The following is an 18,516-nucleotide window of genomic DNA, read 5'->3' as shown; positions in this document are numbered from 1 at the left end:
TTGGAGAAGTGACCCAAGAGGCCTAATCCCCTCCGTGAGGGTTCCTTTTAAGGGAGCGCAATGCAAGTCCAACCGAGTTCATGTGCACAGAAGGAGAGAGGTGCATTCCATGGCTATGTAAAAATAACTTTAAATCAAAATAAAGTTTGTGCATATGAAACATCAGCCCACAGCCAAAGGAAAGTGCATAAGGTCACCACGGATATCCTACATTTAGGGAACTGCCTAAAAGACAGGAGGAACAGGAAAAGACACACACACACACACACACACACACACACACACACACACAGTGTCAGTGTCTTCAGTTATGCTAAAACTCAGACTCACACACCACAATTAAACCCATGTAAGCGAAGCATAAAACACAGCTGTGTTCAAACCCAACAGTGAATGCCTGTGAAACCTAGCCACACTTTCCAGTCACCACAAAATATCCCCTCAGGCTGGAAGAAGCCTCACTGTACAATTTAAAACACTTTCTTCTGCCAATTAAAAAAAGAAGAAGAAAAAGAAGCCTAAGGTTCAAGTTAAGAGATACGCAGTGAAAGTCCTGTTCCACTTACTGCCTCATCCCAGACCTACTGGGATACATGATCATTTTGGCCATAAACGAAAACCAAACCCACCGCTGTAGAGACGATTCCGCCTCACAGCAACCCTACAGAACAGGACAGAACTGTCCCATAGGGTTTCTGAGGCTGTAATCTTTAAGGAAGCAGGCTGCTACATCTTTCTCTGGCAAAGCAGCTGGTGGGTTCGAACTGCCAACCTTTCCATTAGCAGCCAAGTGCTTAACCAGTGAGCCACCAGGGCTCCTGCATTTTGGCCATAAAACAAAACCAAACCCAGTGCTGTCGAGTCGATTCAGACTCACAGCGACCCTATAGGACAGAGTAGAACTGCCCCATAGAGTTTCCAAGGAGCGCCTGGAGGATTCGAACTGCTGACCTCTTGGTTAGGAGCCACAGCACTTCACCACTACGCCACCAGGGTTTCCAAGACCCTATTAGCTTGACAGGATGATGTGACTTGTAAATGTTGTCACTAATCTTGCTAAAAGAGAGCACTACCAAAGATGATTAATAGCGGCAACGACTCTACTGGGCACTGTGCGCTGTGTTCCGTACTTCACACGCTCTGTCTCACTTAATCCTCCCATCAGCTCTGTGAAACAGGTACAATTATGACATTATCCCTACCCAGCAGATGCCCAGAGAGGTTCAGTGACTTGCCTGCAGTCACACAGCTGGGAAATGGCCAAGTCCAGCCTGGACTATACGATGCCAAAGCCTGAAAGCTCTTGAACGTCATATTATAAACGTCCCATTTGCTCTAGAGTTCACAGTTCACTGACGTGTTTTCTACTGTGTTGCACAACCACCCCAAAATAAACCAACACATGATATTAACAGGTGAGTGAAACTACCGTGGCCAAAACTGCCTATTCAAGCTACACCCATTCCTTCAGAAACCCGTCACACATGACCAGGGCGACGGGATTTGCAAAATGTGACCGTGGCCAGCTGAGCTGCCTGGCTTTCATGTTAAGTTTCCTTATTCTAAAACCACTACACCCTAAAGAACAAACTACTGCTGAGTAATTTAACTTGAACTATGTGATCTAATCAAGTGGAGGCCATCAGCGCTCAGAATGTGTGTAACATACTCTGGCGTGAAGGCACCTTTGCTCAGAAGAAACAAAACAAACCCCCCCACCCCACCCCCAAAAAAACAAAAGACCCTGCTAGAACTCACCTTTCCCTTTCCATAATAATTTCTAGGTTCTCAGGTACAGGACACAGGTGAGCCACTTCCCAACAGCCTCAAAGTCAGCAGAATTAACTTGACGCTTTCCACAATCTTCCCTCTACCAATATGCAGTTTATTTCTGTTAAGTGTAGCTACAGTACTCTGTTCTTACCGAAAAAGAAGTCACACAGAGCAAAATAATTTGTGATGTTACACATTGGAAAAAATACCTATCATTTTATTATTAAATCAGAAAGGTGCCCCTGCTGACAATCAACAAAAGGTCTTCCAGGAACTGAAAAGCAGATAAACTAGGCAAAGATTTTTTTTTTTTTTTTTTTTGGAGACGTGAAACTCTCATTCAGTCAAGAAAGATGGATTCTGTCACATACCATTCTCCAGAACGGAAAGTGGCATAAACGGGGTAAACCGCATCTCAGAGCAAAGCTCTATGTGCCAAGTTACAAAGCCCGTGAATACAAGGGGTGTATTAACGGAAAGACTGATACCATCATACCACAGTGGCCTCTCTGTAGCTTGGGACAATGATCTGTTGAGGGTTTTTCAGTGATTTTGAATGTCAACCTCCATACAAGCCCCTCTTTAAGGGGGTAGCTCAGTCCTGAACAATTCCTCCTCTTTGGAAAGAAAGCCAAAAGCCCCCCCACAGGCTACTGGGTGAGAGGCTTGGCACAGTAGGCGTGGGAAGGCTCAGACTTGAGAGACAAAGGAGGAGGACTGGTGGACAGGCCAGGAGATCTGGGATAAGATTGGGTCCACCTGGTTAGAGGAAGCCAAGACCCATAGATTGGACTTTCAGAGAAGAGTCGAAAATCTTTGGAAACGAGGGAGAGAAGGAAGAGCACACTGCAAATGTGCAAGGGTGAAGTCAGTCGCACCTGAGAGCCAACCAAACCGCAAGGGATTGAGTAAGATAACCAGGAACAGGGGTGGCGCATGCCTTCCAGAGGCCGGGCAGGCGCTCGGCTTTCAAAGAGGTGGGGGTGGACCGTCAGCCCCCAATCTCCATTTTCTCTTGGCCCAGAAACCCTCCTTAGCCCCACTGGCGGTAGGACACTGTGGGGCAAAGCTGGCCACACTCTAACACCCAGGTCCCCTTCTTCCACAGAGAGGGTTAATTTTTATGGAAAAAGGGACACTGCTGTCACCCCTAGGCCCGTCTACATTATGAACCCCTTGGACGACCACCCCCAGTTAAGTCAAACTCGGGAGGGGCCGCTCTGAGACTTCTGAGCCCCCTCAAACAGACCTTCAAAACTTCAAAACCTTGGCTATGTTCATGCCTTCGCCTCCCAACTTCAGAGACCCCTGCCCAATTCTAAAGCCCGTCTCAGGACGGCCCCCGACTCAGATACAGGCCCGCAGTCCCGAGGCCCTGTCCGGGGAGCCCCAATCCTCTCCTAAGGCATATCCGACTAGTCCCCTCAAAACTACTCTAAAACCCCAATAACTGCCTCGGTCCTCCTGCTTCCCCCGCCAATCACCCCTCAAAGCCCCCACCCCCGCCTCAGACCCAGCCTTCGACCCCCTCAGCCCGGTCTCAGACCCAACTACAGTCCCCTCCGCCCCTGCCGAGCCCCGGCTCAGATCCCCCACTTCCCTCCTCGACCCCCAGCCACAGCCCTGCAGCCCCCGTTCCAGGGTCCGTAACCCCCGCTTCGGAGCCAGCCTTGGTCCTCAGAGCCTCAAGCTGGCCTCAAGACCCCCAGGCCCGTCTGAGGACCGCGGTCTCGGCCCCCTCTCAGGCCCCTCGTCTCCCGCCCCAGCTCGGGGCCGCGGCCCCCGGCCCGCGAAGCCCACTCGAGGCCCCGCCGCCGCGAGCAGCCGCGAGCAGCCGCTCGGCTCACCTCCTCCATCTCCTGCACCATCTCCGTCAGCTGCCCCTCGTCCTCCAGCAGCTCGTTGAGCTGCACCAGCGACAGCCCGGCGAAGCGGGCCTCGCCCCCGGCGCCCGCCATGCCCGCGTCTCGGCCGCCGCCGCCGCTCTGGCCGCAAGGCTCCGCCGACCGGAAGCACCGCCCGCAAGGCCCGCCCCCTGCGGGGGGGCACGTGACGCCAGCGCTGGGGCGTGACGTCATCGGCGCGCGGGCGGGCGGACGTGACGTAGGCGACGGGGACGAGGCGGGGCCGCGGAGGTGGGAGGCTCTAGGGCGGTGTTCTAAGGAGAAGGGAAGAAGCGGCCTTGAACCCAGTGAGAGGCGGGAATGATGTCACTGCAGCACAGGAGAGTGCGCCATGATGTCATATGAGTCTCCTTCCTCGTGGAAAAGGAATACGGAAATCCAGGAAAAGTAGGCAGTGAGGAGGAACTTACTGCACCCTGCCTAAGCCCAGCCGGACCCGGAAAATCCCAAAGAAGGGGACTTCGTGGGGAAACAACTGTGGATGACGTTCCATTCTTCAGAGTTGTGGACAAGCCAAGTCATTCATTTAATAAAGTGATGCAATGGTTAAGGCCCTCAGCGACAATATGTACTAAGCATTGGGTACACAGGTCTGAATAAAGCAGAAGGGACCCCTGCCTACGTGGAGTTTACGGACTGACAGGGAAAGAAAAAAAAAAAAACGGTTAAAACTTGAGAATGTAATGAAGGAAGAGGGTGTTGAAATAAGAATAATAAGGAAGACTCTTAGAGTAGTATAAGATGGCCTTTCGGAGAAGGTGACATCTAGATAAGATCAAAGGATGGGAGGGAGGAACCGCCACCATTCCTGTACGAGGCCCGAGGCAGCAAGATTAACACGTGCAAAAAGCCATGAGACAGGACTAGCTTGGTACACTGAAGGAAGCGGCACAAAGTCAGTATGTCTAGGGCAATATGAGCAAGGGCCATGCCAACCTAGAGGAAGCACCTAGACATGCAGGGTGACATGGGCCAAGTGGTGCAACTGCTCAGTCTCCCAGTTATCTGGAAACCCCTTGAGATAAGGAGTTTGGGAATTCATTATCCTGCTATGGAATCTGCACAGTTGTAATGGGAAGAAACCTAAAACTGAGCTAAGTGCTATAGCCCTCTGATTTTATACATAGACAAACTGAGATCCTGGGAGGAAGAAGTAATTTTTTTTTCTTAAAATCAAATAATTGGCAGCCCTCCTAGTTTCCAGTCTGGTGTCCACCATGCTGGCATTATACCACAGTGACCTCATCACCTAACTCAGTGCTGAATACACTGGAGACAGTCAGTAAACACTTGCTGCCTAACTGATGGGCTTTGTGTATAAGATGAAGCGTCTCCTTCCCTGTAAGGTCTGAGTTATCTGCCTCTACATTATGCTGGACTCCACTGACCTGTTCTTTCTGTCCTTCCAGCTGCTTGTGGCTAAGGGCACACATTGGTAGGAAAAAAAAAAAAATGAATACAGTTAGAGGGAGAGTTTTGTGTTATCTGTAAGCAAAAGGGCACTCCAATGGCTTTCTTCCTTTAAACTTGTTATACTTGATTAAGAAAGGTGGCTTTGTGGCGGAAAGGCCACAATAAAAACCACAATAAAATCACCATCAGGGTAATATCTAAGTTGTTTTTGTTTTTTCCCTTTTTGTTTTTAGGCGCCATGGAGTTCAATGTTCCGCTGCTATCCATAATGTTTTCACTGGCCAATTTATTCAGAAGTAGATCTCAGGTCTTTCTTCCCAAGCTTAGTCTGGAAGCTCAGCTGAAACCTGTCCACTATGGTTGACCCTGCTGGTATTTGAAATACCAGTGGGCATAGCCTCCAGCATCAGTACAACATGTAAGCCACCAGAGTACAACAAACTGACAGACGAGTGATAGAGGGAAAGAGTAAACCAAAAAACAAAAAAAAAATTGCTTTCGAGTCATAGTGACCGTACATGACCCTAGGGTTTTCAAGGAGCAGCTGGTGCATTCGAAATGCTGACCTTTTGGTTGGCAGCCAATCTCTTAACCACTGCACCACCAGCATCTGCCAAATTAAGAACAGTAGCTATATTTCCAGGAAACTTTTACCTATGGGGAGCCCTGGTGTCATAGTGGTTAAGAGCTCAGTCTGTCATCAAAAAGTCAGCAGCCCCTAATCCACCAGCCGCTTCTTAGAAACCCTAGAAGGCAGTTCTACTCGATCCTAGAGGGTTGCTGTGAGTCAGAATCAACTCGATGGCAACAGGTTTGGGTTTTTTTGGTTTTTCACCTACAAGGCTTAAGAGATTGTCCAGAAACTTCTCACAGTCCTCACAGAACATGAGAATAAAGTTAAGGGTCAGAGCACTTCAGAATATAAAGGGATGAAGTGATTTAGCTAAGAACACACACCAAGAGCACACCTGCACCTTTACCCACTGATAGCTAAAGTACTAAGTTTAATTAAACAAGTTTCACATCCCAGCCTTACCCAGTCTCTTTTATAACTCTTCTCAAGCCTGTGTTCTGCCACCAACCCATTTGAGTTACATACCACTTCCTCTGTCAAACAGAGCAAACCAGAGAATCGTCTTGTAGTCTGCTGCTCTAGAAACTTCTGGTCACTCTTAAAAGTGATCAGGAGAAGAAAAGAAAATCACTGTCAAGACTTCTTTTCGTTGGCATCAAACTTGTCAATTTTATGCATGGGCGGACTCGGGCATTTTGTCTCTTTTTCTGGTTGACTGATATTTGGGTTTCTCTACGCTCCTATGCCTTGCCTGTAGTATTTGCAGGTTAACTAAGATTTTGGTCTGGCAAATCAAGGGCGACATACGTATGTGCCAAGACTTCTCTGTCAATGGAAGCATTGTTGCTGCCTGGGCCCTGAGTCTCCAGTTACGCAATATTGGGAATTGTTTGGAAAGCGTATTTCAACAAAGTACAACCTTCACATGGTTGAACCTTCAAATCGTCTAGCCTTGGGATTGGAATTCTTTCTCTCTGACGGATGTTAGTAGAATTATGCATAAATGTTTTCCAGTTTGAGGAGCTGGAGTAAAATGTGTTGGCCTGATAAAAAGGTATCCAGAGAGTATGCCATTCATATGTGGCCACGGGAGGAATTTATTCCCCGAGGCATCAGGAGAAACCTCCGTGCCCATCTCAGGCACTCACAGCCTGGTGTCACCACCCTTGTCATTGTCACATACAAATATCTGAATGCCCGAAATGACCCAGGCACTACTCATCAACGGCAGAAAAGCCACTTTGGATGCAGGCCCTGCTATGGAGAATGAAAGAAGTTACACAAACACAGAAGAGCATTTTTTAAATTACACTGAAGTTTGATTTTTTTTTTTTTTGGTGTGTTTTAAAGGTGGAGGGTGGAGGAAAATTAGTTATATTTTTCGGGTTTTTTTTTTTTAATTTTCTTTTTGTTTTCTCGCACTTGGAGTTCGTTTAATAAAAAAATGATATAACAAATAATTGTGTACCCACCAGGTTAAGGAACAGACATCATAAACACGGTTGAAGCCTCATGTGCCCTTTCTGTTTAATCTCATTTCCTCTCTTACTCTCCAGATGATAGCTACTACTCTATTCCCTCCCTCAGCAATGCTGATAATTTATTCTTCTCACTAATTATTTAAAGGGAGAGGTGAGGGTCTTGACCGTTTTTTAAAGGTTCATTCCACTTTTTGGATCGTTCACCAAAAATGGTGTGGTTTTGCACCATTGTTTCAAATAAAAAGAAGAAGTAAACGTGCAATTGCTTAAGAAAGCTAATTTTACCTCTTCTGCTGGTCAATGAACACTACTTCACGGGAAGTATCTGCAAGATTACTGAACTTTTCCTTCCCTTAAGAGCAATTTCTCTGTTCATCCCAACTGTTTTCAAATCCCAGAACCTTGTTTTCATCACCAAAATGGCCTTTAGAAGTGACCCTATGATATGTTCTGCCTGCTTTGCCTTCTCACAGCAGAGAAATCAGGAGGACAACAAACCATCTGTTCTGTGCATATATACCCTGTAATTTCAAGAACATTGGGTTCACACACCAAAAAAATGTCTTTAAATATCACTTTTGGAGCCCTGGTGACACAGTGGTTAAGAGCTACACCTGCTAACCAAAAGGTGGTTCAAATCTACCAGCTGCTCCTTGGAAGCCCTATGGGGCAGTTCTACTTTGTCCTGTAGGGTTGCTGCAAGTCAGAATTGACTCAGTTCTCAGAATGTTAAAAACCCTAAAATATGAGCACTGTGATTATGATACTTGAGTTGATGACAATGTGAGAAAGACTTATTTCCAGGCATTTGGTTTGCAAGCTCTCTAGGGAGAAATGGCAACTCTCTCAAGGTGGATATTTTTATAGTTTTGTTTTTCAGTTGTAAAAGTAATTTGCATCTTTCATTTAACTGGGTGATGAGTTTGTTATGGCATTCTCTATCTCCTTTGGCAAATCTGAAATATTTCATAATAAAACATACAAATGAACATTCAAATACATAAAAATAGTATTTTTTTACCGTAAAAACTGTCCAAACAGAATAACGAAGTATATAAACTGAGAAGTTAAAAAAAAAAGCCCGTTGTTGCAGCCACCGCTGTGTCAGTCCATCTGGTTGAGGGTCAAATGCTGTACTTATAAATTATTCTAACCCAAATTTGTTATTGTGAATTTCACAGTACGGTAATATGAATACTTCAGATGTCAAATACTTACAAGTATATGTATTCATAAAAAACAGAAGTAGTGAGTCTTTCTGATAAGTACAAACAGCATACTTAATATATTTCAGTTGAAAATATGCACGTAGCAAAGCAAGAAAATCTTTCATTTAGTTCACCTTCTTAGATACAGAATTACATGGGAAAGATGGATCGATGTGAAAAATGTTTTTCTGGCAAGAATATGTATTTATATTTAAACCCACCCACCCAGTACCCTCGAGTCAATTCCGACTCATGGCATTAAGGAGGTAGTAATATTAATTAAAATAGAGTCGGTGCTTTTAAAAAGATACTTTAAATTGTTGTTTATCATGTGACTATTTTAGTTCTCAGCATGTTATTTTAACATGACATATATACAGTTCGTAAGAATTTAAAACTAAGAAATGTGATTAAAAACAAATGAAAAAAAACCCCGTTGCCGTTGATTCGATGCCAGCTCATATTGACCCTATAGGACAGAGTAGAATTGCTCCATAGGGTTTCCAAAGAGCAGCTGGTGGATTCAAACTGCCGACTTTTTGGTTAGCAGCCGTAGCTCTTAACCACTGCGCCACCAGAATTTCAAGAAATGTGATTAAAACCAAAAACCAAACCCAGTGCTGTCGAGTCGATTCCAACTCATAGCGACCCTACAGGACAGAGTAGAACTGCCCCATAGAGTTTCCAAGGAGCACCTGGTGGATTCGAACTGCTGACCCTTTGGTTAGCAGCCGTAGCACTTAGCCACTACACCACCAGGGTTTCCAGAAATGTGATTAGCTGTGTGTAATTCATTTTAAGCTATGTCTTTCAAGTGAAAATTTGCTATTAAAATCTGAAAGTGGGGGAAAAAAATCCATATATCCCAGAGATAACCACAATGAAGAGTTTTATGTTTATCTTTCTAGGATTTTTCTAAACATAGATGAATATGTACATATGTAAGCCTTCCTTTAACAGAAATGGGACATTACTATTATGTAACCGGTAGCTTAGCTCCTTAGAAGCAAGGATGGCGAGACTCTATCTCACGTTCTTCGGACATGTTATCAGGAGAGATCAGTCCCTGGAGAAGGACATCACGCTTGGTAAAGCATAGGCTCAAGGAAAAAGAGGGAGACCCTCAACAAGATAGACAGACACAGTGGCTGCAATAGGCTCAACCATAACAACGTTTGTGGGCGTGGTGCAGGACCAGGCAGTGTTTCCTTCTGTTGTGCACAGGGTCGCTATGAGTCGGAACCAACTTGACGGCACCCAACAACAACACAACAACAACAGCTTAGCACATTTAGCTATACCACATTAAAAAAAAAATTTTTATTGTGGTGAGAAACATGTAACAAAACGTTTACTATCTCAACCGTGTTTACACGTACAATTCAGTGACGTTAATTACATTCACATGTTGCGTAGCTCTCACCACCATCCATTTCTAATTTTTTTTTCTCTTTATGGCTGAATAGTATTTCACTGTATGGATGTACCACATTTTGTTTATCCATTCATCTGTTGATGGACACTTGGGTTGTTTCTACCTTTTGGCTATTGTGAACAGTGCTGCAATGAACATTGGTGTACACGTCTCTGAGTCCCTGCTTTCAATTATTTTGCTCATATGCGCCATCTTCTTTTTACCTGCTGCATAGTATTCCATCCTGCTTATGGTGGGTATTTTGATTTCTAGTTGTCTATACATTAATGCCCGTTGCCATCAAGTTGACCCCTACAGAATCGCTACGAGTCCCAATTGACTGGACCACAACTGGTTTGTTTTTTTAATACATTAACGCTGCTGCAGGACTCTGGTGGCACAGTGGCTAAAGAGCTCAGCTGCTAACCAAAAGGTCGGCAGTTCGAATCCACCAGCTGCTCCTTGGAACCCCTATGGGGCAGTCTCTATGAGTTAGAATCAACCTGATGGCAAGGGGTTTGGTTTTGGTGTATACATTGATGCTGCAGTGAACATGCTTGTATGAATATCCCTGTACATTTCTACAAGCACGTATGTGGGATAAATTCCTGGAAATTGAATTGAATTACTTTTTAATTTTTGTATAGATTAATTTTTTAGAATAGTTTCAGATTTACAGATAAATTATAGAGATGGTACAGTTGTTAGTTGCTATCAAGTCAATTTCAGCTCATGGCGACTCCATGAGTTAGAGCAGAGCTGCTCCCTAGGGTTTTCTTGGCTGGAATCTACTACCACATTTTGTCTACCCAGTCACCTGTTGATGGGCATTTAGGTGGCTTCTGCCTTTTGACTATCGTGAATAGTGCTGCCATGAACATTGGTGTACACGTCTCTGAGTCTCTGCTTTCAAATCTTTTGGGTATATGCCTAGGAGTGGAATTGCTGGGTCATATTGTAATTCTAATTTTGGTTTCTTGGCTGTAAACTTAACAGAAGCGGATCGCCAGGCCTTTTCTCCCGCAGAGCTGCTGGATCGGTTCAAACCACTGACTTTCAGGTTAGCAGTCAAGTGCAAACTGCACCACCCAGTTCCCATATACACAGCACCTAGTTTCCGTACTATTAACATCGTACATTTGCCACAATTAATGAGCCAATATTGATATATTATTAGTAACTGAAGTCCCTACTTTTTTCAGGTTTTCTCAGCTTTTACCTAATGTCCTTTTTCTGCTCCAGGATCCAGTCCAGGGTCCCACATTACATGTGGCCTTAGGCTTCTCTTGACCTTGATGGTTTCTCAGACTTTCCTTGTTTTTGATGGCCTTGAAAGTTTTGAGGAGGAGTGGTCAGGTATTATGTAGAAGGCCCCTCTACTGGGATTCATCTGCTGTTTTTCTCATGCTAAGACTGGGGTTAAAAGTTATTAGGAGGAAGATCACAGAATTTGTAAAGTGCCATTTTCATGACATCATATCAAGGGTACATGCTATCAGCATGCCTTACGACTGCTGACATTGACCTTGATCACCTAGTTGACATCCTGTTTGTCAGGCTTCCCTAAAGCCTGAGTTACTCTTCCCTGCCCTCCTTTCCATACTGTGCTCTTTGGAAGCAAGTCAACTGTGCACAGCTCTCTCTTAAGGAGCAGCGATTGATGCTCTATTCACATTTTAATTTTTGAAAGTTATAAATCCAAACAACGGAAATGGGGTTAAAAGCCACTGTCAACAACTTCTTGTGTTTCCTTCCAGGAATTTGTTTTTAATGAATATTCGAGCACCTGTGGTCACAGCCGCCCTCCCCCTGCCTTTTGTTTTGTTTTGTTTTTGTTTTTGTTTTAAGCGAGAGGGCTCATACTCTGCTTACATGGAACCTGTCATTCTGAAATCAGGTAGCCAGAGAGATCAGTGTGTCTTTTTCACAACATGATCTGGCCTGCAGATAAGGCAGGAGGCCCACCGGAAGTTCACTTCCCAGGCATTGACTAAGCTCCCTTTTCCTCTACTTGCGCCAGGGCTGAAGTTTTAGGCCGCTGTTTTTCTTTAATTTCATGTTGGGGTTTTTTTTTAAGTGAACATTCTTTTCAGCAGAAGGTGTTAAAATCAGGCACTAAATCAAGAATGTTCTAATCACTGTGAAATTTCGCATGTCTCATCTTCGCAGAAAATGTGTGAAGATGGGAGTTGATTTTGCGAACACCTCGCGGTTAGTTCTTCGGTTGTCTTATGTCCCCTCACCCTCCAGTCGCTTCCACCTTCCACCTCAGGCTCCCAACTTCAGTGTTTCCAGAAGCCCATCTCCTTCGCCCCCTTCATTCAGGAGGGGTGTGTGGTCCATCCCAAATGTGCGCCCCTCTTCCAAGTCTCTACTCTTTTATTTACATAATTGTAGGAATTCTAAATTGCACTGGTAATACACACACATACTTTTACATATAAATGTATAATAATGTACATTTACAGCCTTGGAAACCCTATGGGGTCGCTATGAGTTGGAATTGACTCGACGGCAGTGGGTTTGGTTTTTTTGGTTTATAATAATATGTAGTATAATTTTTTTTTTTTTAGTATAATAATAATATACCCATTGCCATCAAGTTGATTTCAACTCATAGCCATCCTATAGGACAGAGGAGAACTGCCCCATAGGGTTTCCAAGGCTGTCATCTTTACAGAAGCGGACTGCCACATCTTTCTCTCTTTGAGCGGCTGGTGGGTTCGAACTGCTGACTTTTTGGTTAGCAGCCGAGCGCTTAATCACTGGATCAGCAGGGCTCTGATAATAATATAATATATGTAAATTCATCCTCCTAAAAGGATGGAACAATAGTTAAGGGTGATGGGAAAATCTGGGAGCAGTAAATGGTGATGGTTGAAAATATGATGAACGTAATCAAAGTCACTGAACTGTGTGTGTGAAGATTGTAGAAATGGGAAATGTTTTGTTATATATATATTTACCACAATAAAAAAAAAAAAAAGGCTAGAACAATAGAAACCAAGAAAAAATTCCCTTTTAACCCCAATCCTAGTCTCCAGCCTTTCCCCCAGCAGTGACCAGTTAGCTCTCTTCGGTGTATGTTTCTCCAGGCCATTTCTATTCTTTCACATACATAGATATGAGTACATACAAGAAATGATTTAGTATTGTTTTCAATCAGAAAGAAAAGCATGTTGCGGGATATTTTGGTTTAAAGAAATGGCATGATATTCTGCAACATGCTTTTCTTTCTGTTTTGAGATCCATCCCTGTTAACACCAGGGCTTCAAACCAGTTCATTCCGATTCAAACCCCTGCTGAGAAGTTACATTTCTAACAAGCTCCCAGGCAAAGCTAATGCTGCTGGTTAGGGACCAATTCTGAGACCCACTAGTAGAGCTCTGATTCTCAAAATTTATTCTGGATAAGAATCGCCTGGAGATCTTGTTCAATTGTAGATTCTGATTCAGTAACTCTGGGTGTGCAACTGTGAAGGTTGTGTGTCACCTTGGCTGGGTTATGAGTCTCAGTGGTTTGGCAGCTATGATGTAGTTTGGCAGCCATCTACTGATATAATCAATTCCATTATGAGATCTGATATAATGTGATCACCTCCATGATGGGATCTGCCGTGAGCAGCCAATCAGTTGAAAGGGAGTTTCCTTGGGGGTATGGCCTGCATTCAACACAGGCCAACTTTCTGGCCAGAGTCTTGGGCTTTTGCTCTGCTCTGAATTCTGCGTTTAGCTTGTCAGTATATGACCTCCAGTTCTTGGGACTTGGGCCAGCAGCCGGCCGTCTTACCTGCTGATCATGGATTCACCAGCCTTTGCAACTGTGAGCCAGCAGCCTGCTGTCTGACCTGCGTGGATCTTGAGTTCATCAGACTCTGCAGCTGGGTGAGTCAGGAGAACCCTCCGGTCTGACCCATGGTCTTGAGACTTTGCATCCTCTACAGCTCCGTGAGCCATTTCCTTAATAGAAACTTCTCCGTCTCTCTAGCTGCTTCACTGGTTTTGCTTCTCTAGAGAACCCAGCTTAAGACAGGGTGGAAATGGAAATTTTCAGCAGGAGTTTAACTGGAACAAACTGGTCTGAAGTCCTGGTAGATACACATAGAAGAAGTCCACTGACTGCCTCTTTTTCCTAATAACTTTGAGATACGATTTGCATAGCATACAATTCACCCGTTTAAAACACACCGTTTAGTGGTTTTTAGTACATTCGCAGAGTTGTGCGGCTGTCCCACTGAGGGGTCTCTGAAGGAAAAGAACCAGCCTCAGAAGAAAAAGAAAAACATGAGAGCACAGAACTTAGAAGAACCGTGTTCTACTCCCTGCTCCATCACTTAACGGTTCACAATGACTTGGGCAAATCCTGGAAGGTCACTTCCTCGTCTGTGAAATGGGGATTAAAAATATGTCCACAGTGTTTTGAAGATCACACTAGGTGAGAGAGCATTTTTTAAAATCTCTTTTAAAAATTGTTTATTGTGGCAAATTAGGTATAATAGAAAATAACCATAGTTAAGTCTATGATTCAGTGGCATTATTACCTTCGCCAATGTTCCATGATCTATTTCCAAAACTTTTTTGTCACCCCCAAAAGAAAACCTGTATTCATTAAGCAATAACTCCCCATTCCACTCTCTCCCCGGGCTCAGGTAACCTCTAATCTACTTTTTGTCTCTAAGAATTTGTTCACTCTAGGCACTGTTTTTGTAAAGATTTAAAAACCCAAACTAAACCCACTGCCATTGAGTCGATTTCAACTCATACCAATTGTACAGGACAGAGAAGAACTGACCCATAGAGTTTTCATGGCTGTAATCTTTACATGAGCAGACTGCCACATCTTCCTCCCAAGGAGCCACTGGTGAGTTCGAACCACCGACCTTTCAGTTAATAGCCAAGCCTGAGCCACTGCCCACCAGGCTTGGGAACCCTATGGGCCAGCTCTACTTTGTCCCATAGGGTGGCTATGAGTTGGAATTGACTCGACAGTACACAACAACAACAGACACTTCATACAAATGGAATCATATAATACTTGTCCTTTTGCGTCTGGCTTATTTCACGATATAGCATTTTTCAGTACTAAAGGATATAGGGAGCCCTGGTGGTGCAGTGTTTAGGAGCTTGGCTGTTAACCACAATGTTGGCAGTTCAAGTGTACCAGCTGCTCCTTGGAAACCCCATGGAGCAGTTCTTCTCCGTCCTATAGGGTCGCTATGAGTTGGGATGGACTCAACAGCAATGTTTTTTTTTTTTTTAAAGGATATATACATCTAAGAAATACTATATGAGCTCCATGTCTTCCTTAAAGCCCCCTTCAAAGAGTCTTACCTGTCTCCTCTCATTTATTCATTCTTTCACAAAGTTTTAGTGAGCACCTACTATGAACTAGGGACTGTTCTAGACCCTGAGAATAGAGCAGTGAACCAAGTAGGCGAGACCCTTCCCCTCACTGAATTTACGTGCCACTGAAGAGAAATATGGTAAAACTTGCGAAATCCGGAATATACATGAGGTGGAAACCTGTCAGAGAAGGAAAAGTCAAATATTTTCCCCTAAAACCAGCAATAGAAAAGTGGTAAGACTGTACACTGTCAGAGGCAAAAAACTTGTGGAAAACCTGGAAAAACAAGGCAGTCCTGTTGAGTTCCAGGTCTCACAGGTTTCACTGTAGATGATAATCAAGTAAACCTTAAATCAAGTTAAATTAACAAGATAAATCCAGATAATAATAGAGCCCGATCCTACAGAGCTTTTTTTTTTTTAATCACGGTGACAGGATTGGATTGTATGATGAGAACAGCAGGGAAATGACGTAATACACATTTTAAGAAAATTCCTCCACACCTCAATAAAGCTACTGAACACACACACACACACACACACACACACACACACACACACACACACACACACAATCTGTCTCCATTCCTCAGGCTGTGGAAGGTGAGTGGTTGCAGAGACCCATGTGGGCTCCTTTCTGATAACTGCTCCTTCGTCATCTTCCATTTGCTCTCTATTCGTTTGTATTCTCTTTCGTAAAGCATCTGAAGCCTTTTCTACTCGGGTTTGAACTATCCCTGCCAGTTAACTGTAAGCTCCTAGAGTCAGGAAAACAAGACCCCCTTCTCTCACAGGGGCTGGCGACACGCTTCGTCTGTGATAGAAACTTGATTTGTGGTGGCAGGTGATAATGTGTGGTTCCCACCAGAAAAAAACAGCCTGACCTGGGTTCCCAGACCGCTAACTGCGAGGAGGAGCCAATTGCTTTACTTCTTGGACCTTCACTTTCCCATCTGGCAGGAGGGACCAGGGGAGAAAGGGCTGGTGGCAATTTTGCTCTGCTCTCTGCCTCGCCTCCTTCAGCCCTGGGTCAGGTCGTGCTGCCCTGAGGAATCAGCCCAGGCATCCTCGGTCTGCGTGGTGTGTGGTTTCCCTGCTGCTTAGTAGGGGCTCAGCAGACAGCAGGAAAAAAATACCACCAGCCCTTTCTCCCTGTTGACAGGTACTCGGGTGGCTTTTCTGGGTTTGAAACATTTCCCTTTGTTCCAGGAAAGAAAGTCTGCTAAAGGGATTTAGATATTCCCCTTCCTTGAGGCGTAAGTTGTGGAAAATCTCCGGAGCTGCAAGCTGGGCTTGTCCTCACAGCAGTAGCTGGGCAACATTCCTCCCCTTGCCTGGCTATTTTAAACCACACAGATAACTAGGGAGGCGGGGGCAAGACGACAAAAGCTGTGCAGTGGGTGAGGGACATCTGGCACCGAGGGCTGGCAGCAGGCTGACAGGCTCCCAGTGACTAGGACTGGTTCCCAGTGTGTGCGAGCCCGAAAGGAAAGAGGGGGCTATGAACCCTCGGGGAGGCAGGGCATGCGGATCAAGGGATCTTTCATTCACTCATTATTCAACAAATCTTTGGCCATTTCGAATCTGTGGGCTGACGTCTTTCATTTGTTCTGGAAAATTCTCAGCCATTATCCTTCCATACCTTTTTGTTTGGTCTGTCTTTACTGCTCTGTCTATGAGGCCATTGTACTGTGGTCTGAGCATACAGATGGCAAATGCCCTCGGGACAAAGTGGCTTTAGGGAACTCTCGAAAGGTTTAGGGTTTTCCCCAGGATTTGTCCTGGTGTCCCCAGGGGAGGTGACATTTGAGCTGAGACCTGAATGAGAAGGAGCTGGCCATGAGGAGATCCGGAGAGGGGGTCCAGGTAGAGGGGGAGCCTATGCAGAGGAACAAGGTTGGCCAGTGTGTCTGGAGGGTGGTGAGTGAGGGGGAAGGGGAGGAGTGGATGAGGGGCCAGGCCATGCACCACCTGGGGGGCCACCATCAGCTTTCTCCTGAGGGAGGGGGAAAGTCATGGAGGGTGCAAACTGGTGGAGGGGAGAGGACCCAGTTTATAGCTTCATAAAGATCTTGATGGCTCCCACCTCCTCAGGTGTGGGCTGGGCATAGGGACTTACTTCCAAAGAGCAGAGCATGAAAAGAGTAAGGTTACAGCAGAGAACGCTGACAAACACACTCCAGCCAGGTGATCAAGGTCAACATCAACAGTCTAAGTCCTGCAGACACCCTGGATATGCACCCTGGATTCAACGTAATGAAAACGGCACTTCACCTCTGTGGTCTTCCTTCCAGTAACCCATGACCCCAGTCCAACCATGAGAAGAACAGCAGACTAATCCTAGCAGGGGGGCATCGTACAAAACGCCCCCCCCACCCAACTTCGGTACTTCCCATAGCTGTCCAGGCCATCAAAAACAAACAGTCTGAGAAATTATCACAGTACAGACAAGAGGAGCCTAAGGAGACGAGACAATTAACTGTCATGCGGGATCCTGGAACAGAAAGAGGACATCAGGAGAAAACAGAGGGAATAGGAATAAAGGATGGACTTGAATTAGTGATGGAGCCCTCATGGCAGTCATTCAGAACTCGGCTGCTAATCAAAAGGTCAGCAGTTCGAATCCACCAGACGCTCTTTGGAAACCCTATGGGGCAGCTCTTCTCTGTCCTATAGGGTCACTATGAGGCAGAATCAACTCGACAGCAACGGGTTTAGTTAATGATAACGTATCAATATGGGTTCATTTATTGTGACAAATGTACGATGTTAATAATGGGGTGGGGGGAAACTGGGTGCAGGGTTTATGGGAACTCTCAGTACCATCTTTGCAATTTTTCTGTACATCTAAAACGCTTCTGAAATGCTGAGTCTAGTTTAAAAAAAGCTCTCTCTGGCCATTGTGGGGAGAGTGGACTATCAGGGTGGGGCTCGTGGGGACGAGGGAGACAAGATTATTACTGCAGCCCTGCAGAGAAGATGGCGGTTTGGATTGGGGTGGGGCCAAGGAGAAGGAGAAATCGATCCCATCCGGGAGGTAGAGCTGATGGGCAGGAGGCCAGGTCTCCAGGGAGATGAGCTGTAGGGGATGAGGAGAGGGAGGAGTTAGGTATGATGCCCAGATTTTTGGGCTGGAACAAATGGCAGATGGTGCCATTACCACAGATGGAGGCGCCTGGGAGAGAAACAGGTTTGGGAGGAAAAGCTCAAAAGACTGTATTTCAGCCATGAGGAGGCTGAGGTGCTAGTGGGACATCAGAAAAGGGTGCTCAAGTTGGCAAGAAGATGCATTCATTCATCTGGAGGTTAGGGTTAGAGAAGTTATTGTGAGGAAGGTGTCCACCTACTATGCAGCGATCTAGTATGAAAAGTCATGGGCCCAGTCTTTAAGAAGCTTCTGTAATGGG

The 18,516-nt window shown here is 45.2% G+C and overlaps 1 protein-coding gene across 2 annotated transcripts in view; it reads right to left on the bottom strand.

The window, feature by feature from the left end:
- VPS37B (VPS37B subunit of ESCRT-I) overlaps positions 1 to 3,749 on the bottom strand; it is a 33,046-nt gene extending 29,297 nt beyond the window's left edge. For both annotated transcript variants that reach the window (XM_064272133.1, XM_064272134.1), the window contains exon 1: positions 3,621 to 3,749. In XM_064272133.1, coding sequence (XP_064128203.1) covers positions 3,621 to 3,731 — 111 coding nt within the window. In that variant the 5' untranslated portion in view covers positions 3,732 to 3,749. The remainder of the gene's footprint in view (positions 1 to 3,620) is intronic.
- Between the last annotated feature and the right edge of the window lie 14,767 nt (positions 3,750 to 18,516).

The sequence above is a fragment of the Loxodonta africana genome, chromosome 19, assembly GCF_030014295.1.
Source record: "Loxodonta africana isolate mLoxAfr1 chromosome 19, mLoxAfr1.hap2, whole genome shotgun sequence".
Classification (NCBI taxonomy): domain Eukaryota; kingdom Metazoa; phylum Chordata; class Mammalia; order Proboscidea; family Elephantidae; genus Loxodonta; species Loxodonta africana.
This window is presented reverse-complemented; position numbering and strand designations above follow the sequence as displayed.